The following is a 19,785-nucleotide window of genomic DNA, read 5'->3' as shown; positions in this document are numbered from 1 at the left end:
AGCAGACCCTGGAAATCTTGGGAGCGTACGGGGAAAATGAATATAGCAAAACATAAGAAAATCCTAGAGGAAAATCTGATGTAGTCTTCAAGAAACTGGTTTGTTGGGGGAAGATTTGTTTTCTAACAAGACTACATGTTCAAGTATAAACCCAATGCTACAACAATGTTAATGTCCTGGTTGGGACCAAGTCAGAGTATAGGGCCTGTATTTATCAAGTGTCTTAGAAGTACTCCTAGGAATTGCACTAAAAGCCACACTACAATAAGAGTTTGTCCTATCTCAGAGTAGGACACAAGTATTTGCGAAGAGTAGAAGGCCACATCTGAGAATAAATTACATCATGATTTTACAACATCCCTTGTCGCAAATTAAAATTACATTTTATAACTTTATGATGCCAACACTAAGGCCTTTTTCCAAAAATAATAATCAATAATAATGATAATCAAAGATAGATATTTTATTAATCCTGAAGGGGAAATTCACATACTCCAGCAGCTGCATACTGATAGAAAACAATATTAAATTAAAAAGTGATAAAAATGCAGGTATAACAGACAATAACTTTGTATAATGTTAACGTTTACCCCCCGGGTGGAATTGAAGAGTTGCATAGTGTGGGGGAGGAACGATCTCCTCAGTCTGTCAGTGGAGCAGGGCGGTGACAGCCGTCTGTTGCTGAAGCTGCTCCTCTGTCTGGAGATGATCCTGTTCAGTGGATGCAGTGGATTCTCCATGATTGACAGGAGCCTGCTCAGCGCCCGTCGCTCCGCCACAGATGTCAAACTGTCCAGCTCCGTGTCTACAATAGTGCCTGCCTTCCTCACCAGTTTGCCCAGGCGTGAGGAATCCCTCTTCTTTATGCTGCCTCCCCAGCACACCGCCGTGTAGAAGAGGGCACTCGCCAAATCTATCTGATAGAACATCTGCAGCATCTTATTGCAGATGTTGAAAGAAGCCAGCCTTCTAAGAAAGGATAGTCAGCTCTATCCTCTCTTGCACAGAGCATCAGTATTGGCAGTCAAGTCCAATTTATCATCCAGCTGCACTCCCAGTCACCTCTGATGATCACGGGGTCCATGTGGGGCCTGGGTTTCCTAAAGTCCACCACCAGTTCCTTGGATTTGCTGGTGTTCATTGTAGGTGGTTTGAGTCGCATTATGTAACAAAGTCCTTGATTAGGTTCCTATACTCCTCCTCTTGCCCTCTCCTGATGCAGCCCACGATAGTGTCGTCTGCGAACTTTTGCACGTGGCAGGACTCTGAGCTGTATTGGAAGTCTGATGTATGTTGGCTGAACAGGACTGGAGAAAGTACAATCCTCCTGCGGCGCTCCTGTGTTGCTGACCACAATGTCAGACCTGCAGTTCCCGAGACGCACATAGTGAGGTCTGTCTGTAAGATAGTCCACGATCCATGCCACCAGGTATGAATCTACTCCCATCTCTGTCAGCTTGTCCCTAAGGAGCAGAGGTTGGATGGTGTTGAAGGCAATAGAGAAGTCCAGAAACATAATTCTTACAACACCACTGCCTCTGTCTAAGTGGGAGAGGGATCGTGTAGCATATAGATGATGGCATCCTCCGCTCCCACCTTCTCCTGGTATGCAAACTGCAGAGGGTCGAGGGCGTGGTGGACCTGTGGCCTCAGTTGGTGAAGCAGCAACCGCTCCATAGTCTTCATCACATGTGACGTCATAGCAACAGGCCAGAAGTCATTCAGCTCACTAGGACGTGATACCTTTGGGACTGGGGTGATGCAAGCTGTTTTCCAAAGTAGGAATAGCAGAAGGAAAACTATAATAAGGGATATTGTGCTAAGCAGACTGTAATTGTTGCAACTTTGCAACATCAGAAATAATATTGTAATGAATACCAAGATGGAAGTTCTGAGATATATATAGATAGAGATATATGCACACATCCCCAATAAGAATTAACCCCGATAATGGGCATGTTTATTTAATAATGAATGTAACAGTTACTGAAACTAGCCACGGTTAATCCTACATTGTTACAGAAGTCACATTCACTCTTGCACTATTCCTGATTGTCTTCTGCCGTAACGTGCTGTGTCTTGTAATCCTCTCTTTTTTTAATATCTAATGCCTCCTCTCCATCTGCCTTCTTGAATGCAGGTTGCTTTAACATTACCTCATGTGGAGTTGTGGGCAAAATTATAATCTGCATGTTACCTCAATGTGTTATAGGGCATTCAAAGTTTGGTGCAAAAGTCGAGAAGTACTTGAATATGACATACCCATATAATTGCAAGCTGCAATTTCTCTGTGGCCTAAAAATGTAACTTATGTTACCAACATTTTAATTTTCGGTGACAGCCCATGGCTTCTCAGTGTAGACAGATTGGTCAGGCAATGAATAAGAACATTATAATTTATGAATATTATTCCATCTCCGTGTAATGGATGTCTTTTTAGGAGTTTGTCATTGTCCAGCGTTTTAAAAATATTTTGTTTCTGGGATATGTGTGCTGATCTCTGCCTGAACACCATCATCTTGCAGATACTAGTGTGTTAGGACAGATCACAAGCTCTCCTAAATCCTGGTGAAGTTAGGAGTAGTTTTCTAATTTAGGAAAATTGATCAAATGCTTTTACTTCTAAGAGTAGGACCAAATTTACATTCATTCCAATTGAGAATTTGTGGCTGTTTATTTATGATCGCCATGCAACACGACAGAGTTTGAACAGTTTTGCAAAGAAGGGGCAAAAACTGCAGTGTTTAGATGTTCAAAGCTGGGACCGATCTATGTAGTTCAACGTGCTTCTATTAAATGTTGACTTGAAGGGGGTGATCATTTTGTGTTTTATATCTGAAATCAATTTAGATCACATTGCAAAGATCTGTTTTCATTTTGACAATAAAGAGTCATTTTGTGTTAACCAATGTCTATAAAACCAAATTAAATCCTCTGTGATTCAACATTATAGAGGGTGAATGTTTTTTGTAGGTACTGTATATATTTGTGTATGGATAGAGAGAGAGAGTGTGTTATGTTATCACGTCTTAAGTGCTAAAATTGTTGATGGGTCATTGGTCTACAAATGCATATAAAAATAAAGTGGTTTATTATGAATATTTAAACTATATACATTCCAAGAGTCCATTGGGGTGCCTCCTCCCATGCTTTATCTCAAATCACCTAATTGTTAACTCCAGTTGCACATTGTTGGAGGACCCCCGCTTTCCCATCTCTATAACTGATTCTCTTTGTCTCCTAACTGCCTAACATTTCTGTGGTTCAGATTGTATTTATTGCTGTGTCAGGATGAAGGAGATTAACACAGGTGAAGCCCCCCCACCACAAAGATGTTTTTAAGCTAACAGATGCTGTATATAGAAGAAAGTGAAGCTACTTTGCCTTTCCACAGTCAACATCCTTTTGGTCCTCCCCTTGCCATTGATCACTAACCTCATTCACATAGTTTAGTGCAGAATTTTATACTAATCCTGTGACAAAACAGCAGTGTTTTACTTATGGACTAAATCCCTACATTGTATGTTAACTCTCCAACAAGCAAGAAGCTCTTGTACTTTCCTGCTATTCTTCTGCCTCACATTTTATCATTTTAACTAACATCTGTAGCTTTGATCTGTTTTTGTTCTCAACTTTTTCTGTATACAGCTGACAGCCTGATTGGTGTGTGGGTCTCTGAAAAGAACAGTATGCGCTTTACAAGTTTTTTCTTTTTTTTTTCTTCCCTCTGTATTCATTTGCAGGCTGGACAGTTTACCACCAAACGTCTGAGAGAGTGACCTATAAATCTAATAGCAAACCTCGTACCAGATTCCTCAGTGGACCTGTGTCTTTGTCCATCTGTTTGTATTTGTTCTTTTGTATTTTACTCCATCCTTCCTTGAGTTTATTCCAGTTTGCAGACCTAATCTTTATTACCCTACACCTTTTATTTTTGTTTTATGGGAATTCATTTTTATTTGGCATTATTTCAGTTTGTTTTTTAAGCACCAGCCCTGCTCTGCTTAAGCTGTTCTCCCTAAACGCAAATGCTTTTGTACGCTGCTTTTGGCTCAGAAATAGGATGGGAAAGCATATGTGGAAGAGATCATCTTCTCAAAATGAGTCTTGCATAGAGTGTGCCAAAGCTTTTGCCTTTTCCCTTTCTGTTCTCTACCACTTTCAATTTATTTTGAGTTTCTAAATAAGCAATTATACCAATCCTGACATCTAACCTGAACTCTGACCCCTTGTCCTCTGAAAACAATGGAAAATCCTGAGCTTGCATTGAAGAACAATCTTTCACACATGTTTGGATCAATGAAGATATGCATGTAACATCCTGAAACAATAGTAGAAGGTCATTGATGGGTATCAAGGTCATTTAAAAGGGCTGTATTCAAATATCTTCCTGCTCAGTGCCACTGTTTGCTTCACTTGCATGTCACCAATGCTGATACACAGGTGCTCCAGCTAGCTGCTGCTTTGTACTTTTAGTGGTAGAGGGTCCATTTTAAGGGCTCCTGTCCATTCCTTACTTCTGAAATAATGAATTTCTATAAAATGTAAAATTTGGGGGAAGTGGTTTAATATATTACTGGTTGGAGCACTGGAAAGATTCACATTTTGTGAGTTTCCTTTTTGTAATTTTAAAGCCTTGTTGCTTATAAACATTTGTACCTAACTTGCAATTTGTACATTCTGCAGATTGTATTTAATTAGCACTATACATTCAAGCATACCTCCACTGACTATTTGAGAAACCTGCTGTATTGCAATTTGTAAAGATTGTATGTCTGTGTCACAAAACTATTTGTATGTATCCATCAACATTACCTGCAAGGAACATAATCATTCATTTTAACTTAAACCTACCAGTTCTTGCATAAGCAATGGTGGTAAAAGCATCTTTGTTCACAAGGGAAAAGATGGAATTGGCAATAAGCAACACTTAAGAATGTGTGGCCTCAGTTACCTATAAAGACTTTACTGTCAGATGTTTTTCTTTAAAGAATACTCATCTTGTTTGTCTTATTTACAATTCAGTTATTAATATACATGTCACTTGGGGTATTCATAAACTCCATATACTTAATTCCCTGTCATAAAATTCCATTTAAAACTCCATTGCTAAATGAAGTTTGAGACATCTGAATAGATGTCCTATTTGTTTTAGCCTGTGTTCTGTATACAAATATATATTTTAATTTATAATGATAGAATACAGCTATCTAAATCTCTGAGAAAGATGGGAAACTCTTTGCTTAAACACTAAACCTCTTCATAATTATCGAATGTGCCAAGTTTTAGTACTTTCTTCTATAAGTATCATATGAGGGGAAAATCACATCTATAAATCTTTACAAGTTGCTTTCCAGACATACAGGTTAAGTTTTTAAGGTCAGATCTGTTATTCATTTTTGCATTTTCAGATAGGTTTTATTTCTTACTGTATTTCTGTAAGGCCATAGAAGTACTAGCTTCTTAAGAATCACACTTCCAATGTCTCCTTTTTTCTTAATGATGGCTTTATACTGCGATGAAGCACCTTACCCTACACACTTGTGTTCAGTCTGTTATCGCCTAACTTGTATGTCTTGTATTGTTTTGCCTTTCCATAGGGTCTACTCTGAAACGGCTATGTCTAGGCAAAGAGCGCAGTAGTAGTAACTATCCTGTTTTCTTGTTTCATTTTCACATGGCATGAACATCACGGGCAAATTTGTTTTGTGCTGCTTCTGGGGAGAAGCTGATGTGAGCCACTTTCACCATAACCTGAATGAGCATCTGTTTTGTTCTTGTTTTTGCATGCTTGTTGTACCCAAATGTCTTGTGGTGAAGCAATTTTAGAATCTCTTTCTTTGTATCAGCATTAATCATTTCAGTAGATCACTTTTTTAACATACATAAGCCTATTTGCTGCTTGTTTAAATGTAAATGATGTAATGGCGGTTAAATGCTCTGTTACTGTGTTCATCTTAAAGTGTAGAGCATACTCAGCTTAGTTTACAGTGCAGTATATAAATTAATTCAGCTGAATGATACTGCTCTCTTCACCCTTCCTTATACAGTATATTCATTTAATATAGTTTTTAATATGTGAATTCAATCAAGAAATTTTCAGTTTTCACAAAAGTTTGCTCTTTTGAATGCAGAGAGTAAAATTTCAAAAACTGAATTATACTTTGTGATCGTTTTTGGCAATATTTTTTTTGTACCATCAAAGTTTTCAGTTTCCACATTTTAGCATACAGACAATTTGCTACATAGTATTTGAATGAGCTGCAAGTTTGGATTAATATGTGTATATGTGGAGGTGGGGGCACCATCTAAATTTAGGAATGACATATAGCATATGATTTTACCTGCCCATATCGAGAATCTGCAAAGTTTGGGTTCAGTAGTGTGGATTTGCATACCAGAAAACACACACACGCACATTTTGATTTATGTATTAGATAATGTGTGTGCATACTGTATATACAGTAAAGAATACTGGGCATTTTTCAACAATTTCACAGCATTCAACACACATTAGAAATGTTTAAGTAAAACACACACACTCCCTACTGAGCTGAAGTGCACCTATGATACCTTCGGGTAGTTGCCACACTTGGGTCCAAGCTGGTTACCTCAAAACCAACCTCTATAAAGAGTGAAGTACTATAAATACTTGTGAAGTTTATTATTAAAGGAAGAATCAAACTAGTTGATGTCCTATTTTGTGTTGCCTTACAGGTGCACATTTAAACTTAAAGTACAAGTTCGAATATAAGGTATAGAAGTTACTTACTACCAGGGGCCTCATGTATAACGGCGTGCATAGAATTCACACTATAACATGGCGTAAGCACAAAAGCCGAAATGTGCTTACGCACAGAAAAATCCAGATGCAGGAATCTGTGCGTACTCCAACTTCCACGTTCTTCCGCTACATAAATCCCGGTCAGCGTGAAAAGTAACGCTTGTGCACACGCTTCATGTAACGCCCCAACTCCTCCCAGAATTACGCCTCTTTGAATATGCAAATCAATATAAATCGCCCTTAAGCTCAACCTTCTGTGAAAAGACAATAGGAAAAGCACGAGGGAAAATATAAGAATTTCAGCGAATGGAAATTTCAAGTGGAGGCAAAGGAAAAACCTACTATTTGTTTAATTAAACCGTGGTATAATCAACAAAAGGAAGTTGATCGAGTGACATAACGTTTTGGAGAAACTTGAAAGCTCACGTTCACAAAGTCGCACAGTGCTGGAAATAAAAAAAAGAAATCACATATCAAAGTCGCTGTGAAAAGGTGAGTTGTAGCCCACTGTCTGAGTGTCATATGAAAGATTAGGGTGCAGAGAAAAAAAGGCACACAGTGGGGGGAAAAAGCACGAAATGTCAACTTCAATCTCGAAGTTTCCACTTTAATCACATACTTTATTTTGTCATTAAAGTAGAACATCATAAACTTCACCTTAATATCGTTTAATTAACCAGTTTCTCAAATCACATCGTAATTAAAGTATAGCACGTTAAATGCTTTGTTTTGTATTTGATCTTCTATGTGTTCTATGTGTGTGAATCACTACTTGCTTCTTAAACAGGCTTTCTTCCTCCGACAGGACACAGAATCCATTACATTCGTGATATTACAGCTCTCTGAATAACTAAAATACTGAGATGTATACGTGATAACATTTTCTTGATGATAGAAGTTAAAACATGTTATTAAAAATGGGAACACGGCGCAGTGATTGTATGCGACCTTCGATGAAATTATTAATTGCAGTAGTGCTCATGGGCGGCTCTAGGCAGAGAAAGAATCGGTGGCTCTTTCGCCCACCAATGTCAATATGTTATCTTATGCACGGTGGATGGCCACGTCCGTTGCAGACACTGCATAGCTGCCTTGTGCTCATTACACAAGCGTTTAACTTTTGTCGAAATTTGCCGCTGCGTTTTTAGCTGTGTCGTTATTTTCTCTTTCTGTTTTATATTCAATATACTGTATATTGGCATGGCCGCCCCTGCAGTCCTTGCTTTTCTTTCTCCAAGTAACCAGTCGCCACACAATCAGCTCTGTAATAGAAGTTAAGCCATCTGTAAGCTTAGAGTGCCGATTCTTCAAAACGTTTAAGGAACATTGTAATATCTTCGTAGTACATGTTTAATTATTCTATCCTTCACGCCAGTCCCAGTGAAGAATATAGATTATTTAGATGAAGTTAAAGTTTTATCTGTATAATATAATAAACATATTTTGCTGCATTTCATCTTAAAAATATCGTCATCATATGTAAATACACGCTTTATAAAGTGGCTCAGGTTGTGCGATATTATAACTGTAGTGCAAGTTTACAGTGAGGTGATTGTACTTATAAGTACAAATAGTTCTACAAGGAGCACTTGATTGAGTGCGTTTATAGTTCTTGGGATGAAACTGTTTCTGAACTACGAGGTCCATACAGGAAAGGCTTTGAAACGTTTTGCCGTGGCTGAGGTAACGTGTGCTTAATGCCGTATACCGATAATTCTCTTTCCAATCAGCTGCTGCTGTGATTCACACTCAGATACAGTGATATAAATACTCCGAGTGGTGCAGTGAGAGTAATATGGAAAAAGATGATCCACTGTGGCAAACGAGAGCAGTTGAAAGAAGAAGGTAGAGTATCTATGCTAAAGCAGTTATGGTATTTGGAATACTATGGCTATTCCCTGGACCATTATATTGTTACAAGTTAATTACAATCAGATGCGTTACACTAATAAACAATATATGGTTAGTTTCAGCGTATTTATAAAGCTGCGTCAGGAAAATAAGGAGTAACCACACAGGAACAGTAGCATTGCTTTGACGCTGGGTGCCGCCAGTCTGCAAAACCGAGCGGAGAACTTGCGTACGACAAGGTATGAGGTACCGTGGAAAAGTGCGTGGCTTTACGCCAAGTGTAGGTTTTATACATCGCGATTTGAACGTGGAAAAGTTCTTGGGCAACATTTCTGTGTGTACGCACTGTTTATACATGAGGCCCCAGGTGATTATGCTGGTATGAATATAACAATAAACTAAATATTGTCTAGTATTGTTGTACAATAGCTATAATAAGAAAACAGATGAAGATTTTGTTCATATGGATGGAAATTATATTTTAGGAATAACTAATTACAAGGCTGCTTTAACAAAGAGACAAGGCACCACTTAGTGAGGATGTTTGAGTCAGGAAAGGTCTGGCATGTGGAGTGTGTTGTAGACCTCCTAATGTAGAGAGTAGCATTAGTATTTATTATTATTAAGTTTCAAAAAAGCAAGTTTAGAGGTAGATGTTATACTAATGGGAAACTTCAGTTACTCTAATGCTAACTGTGGGTAACCACTTGCAAATAACCAAAGTCAGGATGTAAAATTTATAGATGTAACAAGTGAGACTCTAACTCAAAATGTCAAGGCCATAATAAGAGAGGAAACCCGTCCAGACTTAATCTTTCATAACAATCGAGAGACATGGAATAGAGTCATTATTGAACAGTTAGGATCCAGTGTCCACAATATATTAAGTTTCACAGAATTTTTGAGTGGAGCAAATTAAAAAAAAAAAACAAAAAAAAAAAAACACCTGTGAGTTCATAAAGGTAAACAGAACAGTTGAGGAGTGTAATATGTACTACGACAGAAAAAGAAATGTCAGGTAAGCTCAGTTGTTAATTTCCAGACATTTCCACAATTAAGGAGGATGTAGTATCGATTGATATTAAAGCTTTTACATGTTCTGCTCCACTGCATTCCTTTTTTACTTCCACATCTCAAAGATGTTTTTGTTAGCTTAACTGGTTACCTTAAAATCAGATCTCTATGAGCAGAGTACTTAGTCATTGCAGGGCACATCTTACATGGTTGGTTTCCGCATGGTGTTTCTGGGGTAAAAGGTTTTGAAAGTTAATTGGATTAATAAAAACATTAGCATTGTCAAACCTACAGGGTACCAGTCCATTGTAAGGCCCACCCATAGATACACCCATAGTTACACAGGCTAGTTTGGCATGGACATATTTTTGGGGATGTAGAAAGCATTCACATATAAAGTCTAGATGCTGGATTTAAACCCTGGGGACTTGCTCTGTGATGTGTAAGCAGTGCCCACTATGCAGTTTCCAAAATGGATAGATAGTAGATTGATACTAGGAATAAAAAGGCTAAAAACTAATTCTTCAGTCCAAATAACATATGTTCAGAGAGCCTCAAAGAAACCCGTAGTGAAGTGTTGCATTATTTTTTAGATGGAGTGCTTAGACTGATCCTGGTAACTATAAACCAGTTAGCTTAACATACATTACACCCAAATTAAAGGAAGTAATTTTAAAAGACAAAGTACACAATCATATATATTCAGTACACATTTTGGGACAGCAAAAATCGGTTTACAAGATAGTGAGCGTTTCACGGTGTTTGAAAGCAATAAGAGTTTTATGATAGTAGAATGTGTTATACTATGGGATTAGTCAAAATGTTGTGAAGAAGTTTAACACTTCATTGTAAAATAACTGAAACTTTTCGAATGACAAAAAGGGCATTGAAATATTTTTTTTTAAACATCTGTTTCTAGATGGCACTACTTTAGTCTGCTAGATGGTGTTGAAGTCATTAGTGTTCAGTAACTAGAAAATAGGAAGAGCAGTGTGACCAGAATGGCATGATGTGGTAAAATCATTTTGGGTTATGTTTCATTATGAAACAAAATCCGGCTTTTCCATGCAATAGTTTGTTTAAAACTAAATTTCATTAAGATCCATCTCCTCAATTTTTGATTTCTAAATGTTACAGGCAGTTTGTACAGTGTGGATACATTTGGCAGAGCATAAAACGGTTGCTCATACCACTGACGAAGAAACCATAGAATGTGTGCTGCCAGCCTTTCTCAAGAATTTGTGAAAATTGACGTAGTTGGAGCACATTGCTGTAAAGGCACCTTCAGAGAATGAATTTTTATTTATGCCAATTGAAAGCATTTTCATTCTGTTAATGTGCAAATTATCGGTAATGTGAAAATGCTTCTCATTAATGTTTTGGTGAGGTGGCCTGGCTCAGCTAATAGTGAAACAGTGTTGGTAAAAAACTTCAAAATGGTGTTGTATGTAATGATTGGTTTCTCATTAAGACATTAAATATTACCCCTTTGGTCAAAATTGTAAGTATCTCTATGGCTTAACCACCTAACACAATTACCTAGGGAACAGTGGGTACCTGCTGAAGACATGGCTTCTCACCCCTCTTGCCAACCCACTGACTGAACAAGAGCAACATTATAATAACCTCCACTCTCTGCCTCCTTGAGCAGTGGTCAAATCTACTATAGGGCAGCTTAATGGCCATTAGCACTTCATGGATAACGCTAATAGATTGCTGCTCTATAGCCCACAGAAAGTGTGTTGCATTGTGCTAGCATATGATGTGCTATGTAATGTGGCACACAATCATGGCTTACCCATACCTGAAGAGATGCAGTATGATGAACCTGACCCAGACCCACCAAATGATCAGCCAAATCAGACAGTGTTACAACTTTCTTTGAATATAATTAGAAGGATGTAAACACATGTAATCCAATGCAGCAGTATCGCATAGTACAGCATTTATATTCCTTACTTCATTGGCCCACATCTCTTACAGCATCCAGTATTGCATGTTGTGACTCCAGAAATGTGTCCATCAGTACACGGCCAAATGGTCAACCCGGTGGTTTCAGAGGCAGAGGTATGTGCTCGGCACAGCAGCACCATCACTGCCTGGTGTCGCGTCACCAGCACAGGGATCACTTTTTGTAATATTGTCTGAAACAGAATAAATAGTAATATAGCATCTGCTGTCTGCTTGTTGGTTTTATTAAACATGCAATTTACTGACATGAATGTGGATAATGATAAGCAAAAAAAATAATTAAAATGAAAACACCCCTCACCCACTAGTAAAATACCGATTATGAGTGTCTTACCAATAATTTCAGCAGTTTGCTACTCAAATTGTGAGCCCTGGAATTCTGCTACCTCCTCCAGTGGTGCTGACCCTCTCAGACAGTGGGCTTTTGTTGCTTATACCACTCCACCATATAGTACTTTTTCCTTGCCTCCACTGAGCAGGACCTCCATTTTACATTCGCTGAAATTCTTCTGTTTCACATGTGCTTTTCTGATTGTCATTTAACAAAACACTGAACTATTTATATTGATTTGCTTATTTAAACAGGAAAAATTCTGGGAGGAGTCGGGTGGGGCTGTAAGCTCATGCATGTGCGTTAAAACTTACATTGTTTGGGATTTATAAAGAGAAAGTGCGTAGAACTTTAAATCTGCACAGTTTTATGCATCTGAATTTTTTTGTGCATATGCACATTTCTGGTTTTGTATTACTCCTTGAATAGAATTTACACTAAAACATGGAGTATGGACATGACGCCCCTGGAGATTATATTTTGAGAGCATTGAGAACACTGGGATTAGACCTGTAGCCTCACTTATAAAACTTTGTGTGGATGTGATCTTGAAAATATGCACATGCTAAAAACAGGGAAATGTGTATGCTAACATAAAAAACCTGGCATATGTGCATTTCTGTGTAGTTTACCTTTTTAAATCCCAGTCATTGTAGCAGTAATTGTATAAATGTGAATTTGTGAAAGTGCCTCAATGCTAATCAACCTCATACATATACAATCACGATGCTACAGATGTTCATTGTGTAGTAGAGCAGCTTCACTCTGGATTTGTTGAGACCCCGACTCCTGCATTCAAGACCATCTGACTGCTCTTCACAACTGAGTGCAGATCATCATACATGTCATTATCGCTCCTTTCCTCTGTGTTCTACGTTCTGGGGTCTGTGAGGGTGTAAGGAGATAGCCACTGTTGTCTGGCACCTGTAATGACGTGACTACTGATACAATGAATAGAACAGGCCATATTAAGTGCTGAGGTTTCATCTAGTTACCTTGCCAACAAGCCAGCGAAACATGAACAGCACTGTCACATCTGTCAAAACTGAATCAATCTCAAAATAAATGAATCACCGGTTGACCCAGGCCACTGAGACATGACATTTGTTAGTTTCATCTTGGCATCAGCTATAACTTGTACTTTAAGAAATGTCACTTCTTATGGTTAACAAAACCAGCTTCATTCTCTCTAGGTACCGTAAGTGCAATGTGAATGCAATTGCTCCGATTACATTAGAAGAACCGAACACTTCTGCAAATTGCCTTTTCATGTGTTATGTTGTACACGCACATCATATGAAAAGGGGATGTGGCACCTCCTCAGTCAGCTAATTGCTTCTAGCACAGTGGGCATGATAGAGAAGCTGGCTAAGATATTCCTGGCCTGTTAGCCAGTTTCCCTGAGAAATGACAGCAGGTAGACGATATAGACTGATTAAATACCAAAAGAAGTCGTCAGTTTAAATACACAATATTGGCCTTCTTAAAAGGGAACTGAAACCTAGTTTCTACTTCATATTCAAAAAGTTTGGCTGCATTTACCTGCTTGAACAAGGGTTTCATCATTTCCCACTTTTTCCTAAACGTTGCTTACACATGGGTTGCAGTTACTTTAAATATTCACAACCTTCCGCATCGTTTTCTTTTATAAATCCCATCTATTGTGTGGGAAGTTCTGTATGCACATTTTGAACCTCTTTTTGTGCATATGCAAGCTTTATAAATCTGGGCTGGGTGCCAGTTCATAGCAGAAAACTAATTGTATAGCAGCTTTTATATTGTGTGATATCTGTAAAATTAGCTTAAAATAATTTTTATAGCCTGGAAACAACATATTGATCTTCTAAATCAAAAGCTGTAAAAACTTAATTTGCTTATATACACTGTGCTAGCAAGCCATGTCACACCCAGCAGGTGTTTTATGGCTCAGTTGTTAGCCATGCTGCGCAATATCTGTTGTGATACTATTTGATGGCTGTGACAGTACAGTGCTTTACCAGCAAAACTGTTTATAAGAGTGTTCTTAGTATTTAAGATCTGTTTGCAGTCTTTGGGGGGTGGTGGTGGTGGTGGTGGTGTAAATTGTGGACCTGCCACTTGGTATAAAATACCAGTTGTAAGTGAACAGTGTATTTACTTAGAATGATTTTTAAATATAGAAATCCTAGGTTCAGAGCAATTTATAATTACTAATTCATTTAAATAAAAACAAGCAGCAAAATGGTGGTTAGCTGCATAAATCAAATTAAAAAGATTAGTGAGTATTCACTTTTAAACTTTTTAGGGGCCTCCAATAGCAACAGCTCTGGTCCTGTGACGTCCAATCCACAGCTGCCATTGCAGCCATGCCAAGGACTTGCACTAGCACAAGTCAATAACAGCAACAACAAAAAAGGCATGTTCACAGATGATCTGCACAAACTGGTGGATGACTGGGCTAAGGAGACTGTAGGGGCCACACAGCTGAAGCCCTCCTTAAACCAGATCAAGCAAAAACAGCAGTGGAGAGATATGGAGCCTAAAATGAAAGACCCTGAGAACAAGGTGAGCTGTGATGGAATGCAGGAGCCAGCAATGTTTTAAACACTGTAAGTTGGAAGTCCCAGTGCTGTTATATAGCTACTGACTTAGTACCATTTTGGGATGGCTGGTTGTAAATAGAATCGACTGAGTTAGAATGTATATCTAGTCTAGCCTACAGAGATTTGACAAGTCAGAGTAGTCATTTGTCTTGTCATTAACACATCTGTTTTTTCCTCTGTCTTTCTTCAAGGTGAAAAGCACAAGTACACCCAGAAACAAATATAATCTCCCTCTGTCATGTCCGATGTCTGCAGCACTGCCACCAGGGATTTCACCAGCCATGTCAGGGACTTCTGTCAGCCTAATGCCACCGTATCTTTTACCAAGCTGTCAGTTTGCAGGTGTTATGCCAGCATCACTGTACAACATTCAATGGCCTGGCCTTACGGGGCCAGCTGGGGTCCTGGGGGCAGTTTCTGTGCCAGTATTTCCTTCTCTCAGCAATACCAGCTTCCAGGCATTTCCTTTAACTGTGCAAAAATCTGTTGTAAACCCACCAGGCCCAAACATGAGGACTACCTAGCTGCTGCTGCTACAGGTCTTGCCATAGAGGAAGCTTTACTGGGAGGTTTAGTGGCTTCTAAAATGGCATTGTGAGCCCATTGAGCACACACAGCCATATGTTGCATCTTGCAATCACTGTGAAACATTTTCACAAAGAGTAGAAGTTACTACAGCAAAAGGAGACTGAGGAGGGAAGACAGCTGTGGTAACTTCTTAAACAATTAAAGACACATCATGTGCTTTTGTTCAAGACACTAGGAATAAAAAGTTTTGCCTATACTATGTTTTTTGGAAAAGAATAAATACCCTGGAAGAGTATATATAGTGCCTTGGAAATGCTTTCCAGATTCTTCTGGAGACAGAGGGGACAGTAGACATATTTTACTTTCTTTTTGGAGTTTTTCACTTTTTAATTTTATTTTTATTTTTGTAGATTGCAGGGAGTTAATTTGCATTCATAAAACTGCTGTACTGGAATTGGTTGTAAATACCTTTATTTACTGTAGTTTTAATCATTTTTAGTTTTTGAGAGCCAGCTCTTTGAAATCCCTCCTTCCTTTTCATATTTTACTTTCATGGACCACCAGCAGCAAACCTTTGATGTCTGATTTATATACCCAAAAGCAATGCTGCATGTGCTAGTTGAGAATAAACAAATTGGCCTTTTTATTCTTTTAAATAGACATTTTTTTTATTTCTCATTAATCCCATTAACATCCCATACACTAGACTTGTCTTATGATTTCATTTAAATTTGGTCCTTCAATAAAATGGTTCCAAAGTACAAATGAAAACAAGAAAATTTGAACTGTAGCCGGCTGTGCTCCTTAATACACATAATTTTGGTATAAATAGGAAATCTCATTAGATAGTAATATTGGTGTTACTCCAGCTATAAAAGCCGGATTATGGTTTCTTCACCCGTTTTCATTTTTTTATTAATACATACACCTCTTTTTGCACAATGTTTTAAATAAATGCATTTACAACAGTGGGATAAAATGTGATACGTTACTGCACCTGATTTTTTTGTTCTTTACACTGTTTTTTAGGGGTTGTGCAATCACAGACATTTCAGTTTACATTCCAATTATGATTTTGCTGATTAGGTTTGAACTTCCTTGCTGCTAGTATTTCCTTAGAGAAGCACAGAATGCCAACTTATCTGGCTACAAATTGTGATTGTGATAACATTTCCATGACTTTGACAGAGGCAAACATGGTGCTCAACCAATATAGGTGTGTTGTGCCTTGTTAAAGTAGTAGGACTTGAAAAATCCATGTTGATTGTGCCCATACACAAAGCTGTGTAAACCGTGAGAGCACAAGTGTTTATAGTGTTCACATTTCCTTTATCAATTACACCACTGAGCAGTGTCCTCCTAAGCATTATATATACTGTATATAATGCTTATATATAACAGCCACACACTAGATTGGTAGATCATGCAAAAATATGTCTGTTCTCAGTCAGAAAACAAAGCAAACCCAAGCAGACATAGTGTTTGTTCTCAGATGGCACTTGCGTTCCACGGCACCTCCTGTAGTGGGTACCACATGTAGATGCATTGGAAATGTCTTGGCACATCAACTTTTATCTCCATTTCTTCTCCTCATGCAGCATCATTACCAGCTACACAAAAGCTCAAGAGCAGAATTGTCTTATTCTATGGAACTACAAATTACTACTGCACTTTAGTTGGTATTTTGTTCTTTCCTGTCCTCCTCCTACATTAAATTAATTCAGTTTTTACCTGTTGATTTTTGTGTCTGAGTACGGTGCTTCCTGCCATTGAAAATTTCTGTTCTCTGCTCCCTATGTCTCTTTATTTAAAGCCATGCTTGGATGCTTCAGGGGACTCAATGCAGGGCGCTTTTGATGCTTGCACTATATGTCAGACTTGCTTTTTGCCTGTTGGATATTCCTCTTATGTTGACTGACTGAGTCAGTGGCACTTGATCACAAAGATTGTACATCTTTAAAGAAAGAAAGAAATAAACATATTTTGTGCTTGGGAAAAAAAAAACTGATTTTTGATCTCTTATTGTCATAATCAACATTTTGTGTCTTCCGCAATCAAAATCCGATCTACTTAGTATCCCTCTCAGGAAATCGGTTTGTTTTTGCTCAAGTAAAGATTCTCTTAACATTATTCTTATCCTCCTGTTAATGAACAATTAAATCCTATGTTTTTGTTTGAGAGTGATAGCAAATTGTTAATTTTTAATTTCCACTTGGAGAAACTTTCCCCAACAGGCATTACAGGCAGGCTTTGAAATAATGTCAGAACTGTGACCACTGCTTTACATTTCACTGGGATGTGAGTTAAGTACAAGACTAGGCTGATATTTATAAATTATATATGATGTTCAGACAAGATTGTGCAAACGATAGAGAAAACAGTTAAGTACAAACTGATTCAGTAAGCAAGGTATGTATTGGATGCAAAGTTACCTGTTTATCATTCTCAACTATCTAAGAAATAATTGTTCTCCTTCGTTAAATCTTTTATCTTATCCTTGAAGTGTACTATTGTACACTATTCCACCACCCTTTAAAGAAATCTGACAAACACCAGCTTAGTTTGTCGAGACTAATGAGAATATGCAGCAGCACAGTGAAAACGTTCATCACTTTACGGTCACCTGTAGATACTACAGAAGGTTATTTCTTAAACTGTGTTCTGGGAGCTCTGGAGTTCTGTGAAAACTTACTGGAGTTGCTGTGACCCATGTAGCTACTGGAAAAATGACTAGCCACAATTTAATGCAACACTGATTGCATCTCTGGGCACACTGATTTGAGCTCACCCAAACCAGAAGGGAGAGGTTCTGCTGTCTGTTGGGAGCATGCATTGATAACGCGCTGCTGCACCCACCGCACGATGAACCACCTGGATTGGGACCGGAGTTCAGTGGGTGACACCTCGACACCACACTGGAACAGTGTGTGAGGTTAAACGTCTCTGAGTCTGATGCATGCAGTGCTACAATCATCACTGTACATCTAGTTGTGTGCATTAATTGAACTGAAGGTAATTAATAATATCGTGGTTATTTTTTTTATTTTAATTCTGTTACCAACAGGAGTAAACAACACCAGTTTTATTTATTTTTTTATGATATACGGATATTTGCTGGTTTCATGAGATTATTTTTGAAAAGACTTTGCAATGACCCAAGAGATGAAATAATTATATTATTAAAGTAAAACTGTGACATTGTACAAGTCTTCAAAGGTACAGATTGCAACATGAAGTTTGGTTACTTTGCTGGACATACTTCAGCTTTTGAAAAAGTTTACCCTTTCACATCAGGAAACACACAAAACAATATTTCAGTTATAATAAAATAGAAGACCCAAAGAAGAAAATTTAAACTTTGGATAGAGAGAGTTGAAAACAACTTCATTGATAACTTTAAATCTTAACTGACCAAATTAAATATGCAGAAAAAGGAAATGAAAATTACAATTTTAACCAACTAAAACTTGTGATCACATGTTTAGAAAATGTCATTTTTAAAGACTATATTTCTAAAAGTCAGAACTTGGTTTTTGTTTGGTCACTTCTGGATCCATTTAATCTCAAAGAACAAGTACAAAATGATCCATCTACAAATGAAGATGCGTGTGTTGATCTTTCCTCAGATATTAAATTTGAGGACTAGTTTATTTCTTGAAAATTTTAGGTAAAAAATAATAGATGACTATATAAGAAACCTCACCTGGATGCACTAGGACAATGTTGACTTATTTTGTTTTCTTATTGTCTCACTTATTTTTCTATTCCATATTATGTAAAGCACTTTGAGCTACTGTTTGTATGAAAATGTGCTATATAAATAAATGTTGTTGTTGTCTACATCTATCATGCCTGGAACTTGAAACTGTTCTCATCATATCATTTTGCATAAATAAATACTCTAGATGTATATATTTATAGGTATTTTATGGATTAACATTTTGAACATAACTGCTTATTTTGTAATTTCTTTTATTTTCTTTTATTTTCATAGGGGTTACACTGTCCCAAAAAAAAGTTCAAGATTCAAGGACTGTAGATGATGATATATATTAAAGATAATTTATTATTGATTTAGAATTATTATAGAATGCCTTGAACAGCCCGAAGTCTCTGCCCAAAGATCAGCAGACATCAGTTTTGCTACAACTGGAGTCTGTTTGTACATCAAATATATGAGAAAAACTAAATATTAAAATTTAAAGTAAGGGTATCAAGAAAATAAATTGTTGTAAATCTATTGTGTACGCATCTGGCAGAATGTTCTTAAGAGTTTAAAATTGATGTTTCCAAAATTTAAAAAAAATTTCTAAATAACCTTATCCTCTCTATAATGACACTTAGAATTGTCATAGTCTGAAAACTCATTTCTGTCTGAAGTTTTCACCATCATGCTGGATGGTGAGATTGCCATGGTTTCAGTCTGTTCATGGACATGGATGCTTTATCAGTAATCTAACTTTATTTTTTTATTGATGCAAAAACTTTTGGACCCTGTGTCTGAGAATTAATATTGGGCTGAAAAAGGGTTCATCACCATGTCATTAATCGTAAGCATTCCAGCCAATTTACAAAGTGTTGAATTCTTTGGAATGGTACAATGCAAGTCTAGATGTCAACCACATACACCTGAAATGGACTGTCCAAGTTAAACATCAGACTGGAGAAGGCTGAAGCTATTTTCTATAGACAGATGGACAGAAAGAGATTGGTCCGTAATAATG

At 37.5% G+C, this 19,785-nt stretch overlaps 1 protein-coding gene across 3 annotated transcripts in view; it reads left to right on the top strand.

Moving 5' to 3' along the window:
* The window catches only part of LOC120540316 (serine/threonine-protein kinase WNK2-like), a 205,600-nt gene extending 186,772 nt beyond the window's left edge, over positions 1 to 18,828 (top strand). The window contains exons 25-28 of one of the 3 annotated variants that reach the window (XM_039770968.1): positions 3,744 to 3,842; positions 5,601 to 5,645; positions 14,236 to 14,495; positions 14,725 to 18,828. In XM_039770968.1, coding sequence (XP_039626902.1) covers positions 3,744 to 3,842; positions 5,601 to 5,645; positions 14,236 to 14,495; positions 14,725 to 15,057 — 737 coding nt within the window. In that variant the 3' untranslated portion in view covers positions 15,058 to 18,828. The remainder of the gene's footprint in view (positions 1 to 3,743; positions 3,843 to 5,600; positions 5,646 to 14,235; positions 14,496 to 14,724) is intronic. The other 2 variants (XM_039770970.1, XM_039770969.1) reach the window with 2 other exon arrangements.
* The last annotated feature ends 957 nt before the right edge of the window (positions 18,829 to 19,785 follow it).

This window comes from Polypterus senegalus, chromosome 12 (assembly GCF_016835505.1).
Source record: "Polypterus senegalus isolate Bchr_013 chromosome 12, ASM1683550v1, whole genome shotgun sequence".
In the NCBI taxonomy this organism is placed as follows: Eukaryota; Metazoa; Chordata; class Cladistia; order Polypteriformes; family Polypteridae; genus Polypterus; species Polypterus senegalus.
The sequence above is the reverse complement of the archived record's forward strand: the minus strand, read 5'-3'. Positions and strand labels throughout refer to the sequence as shown.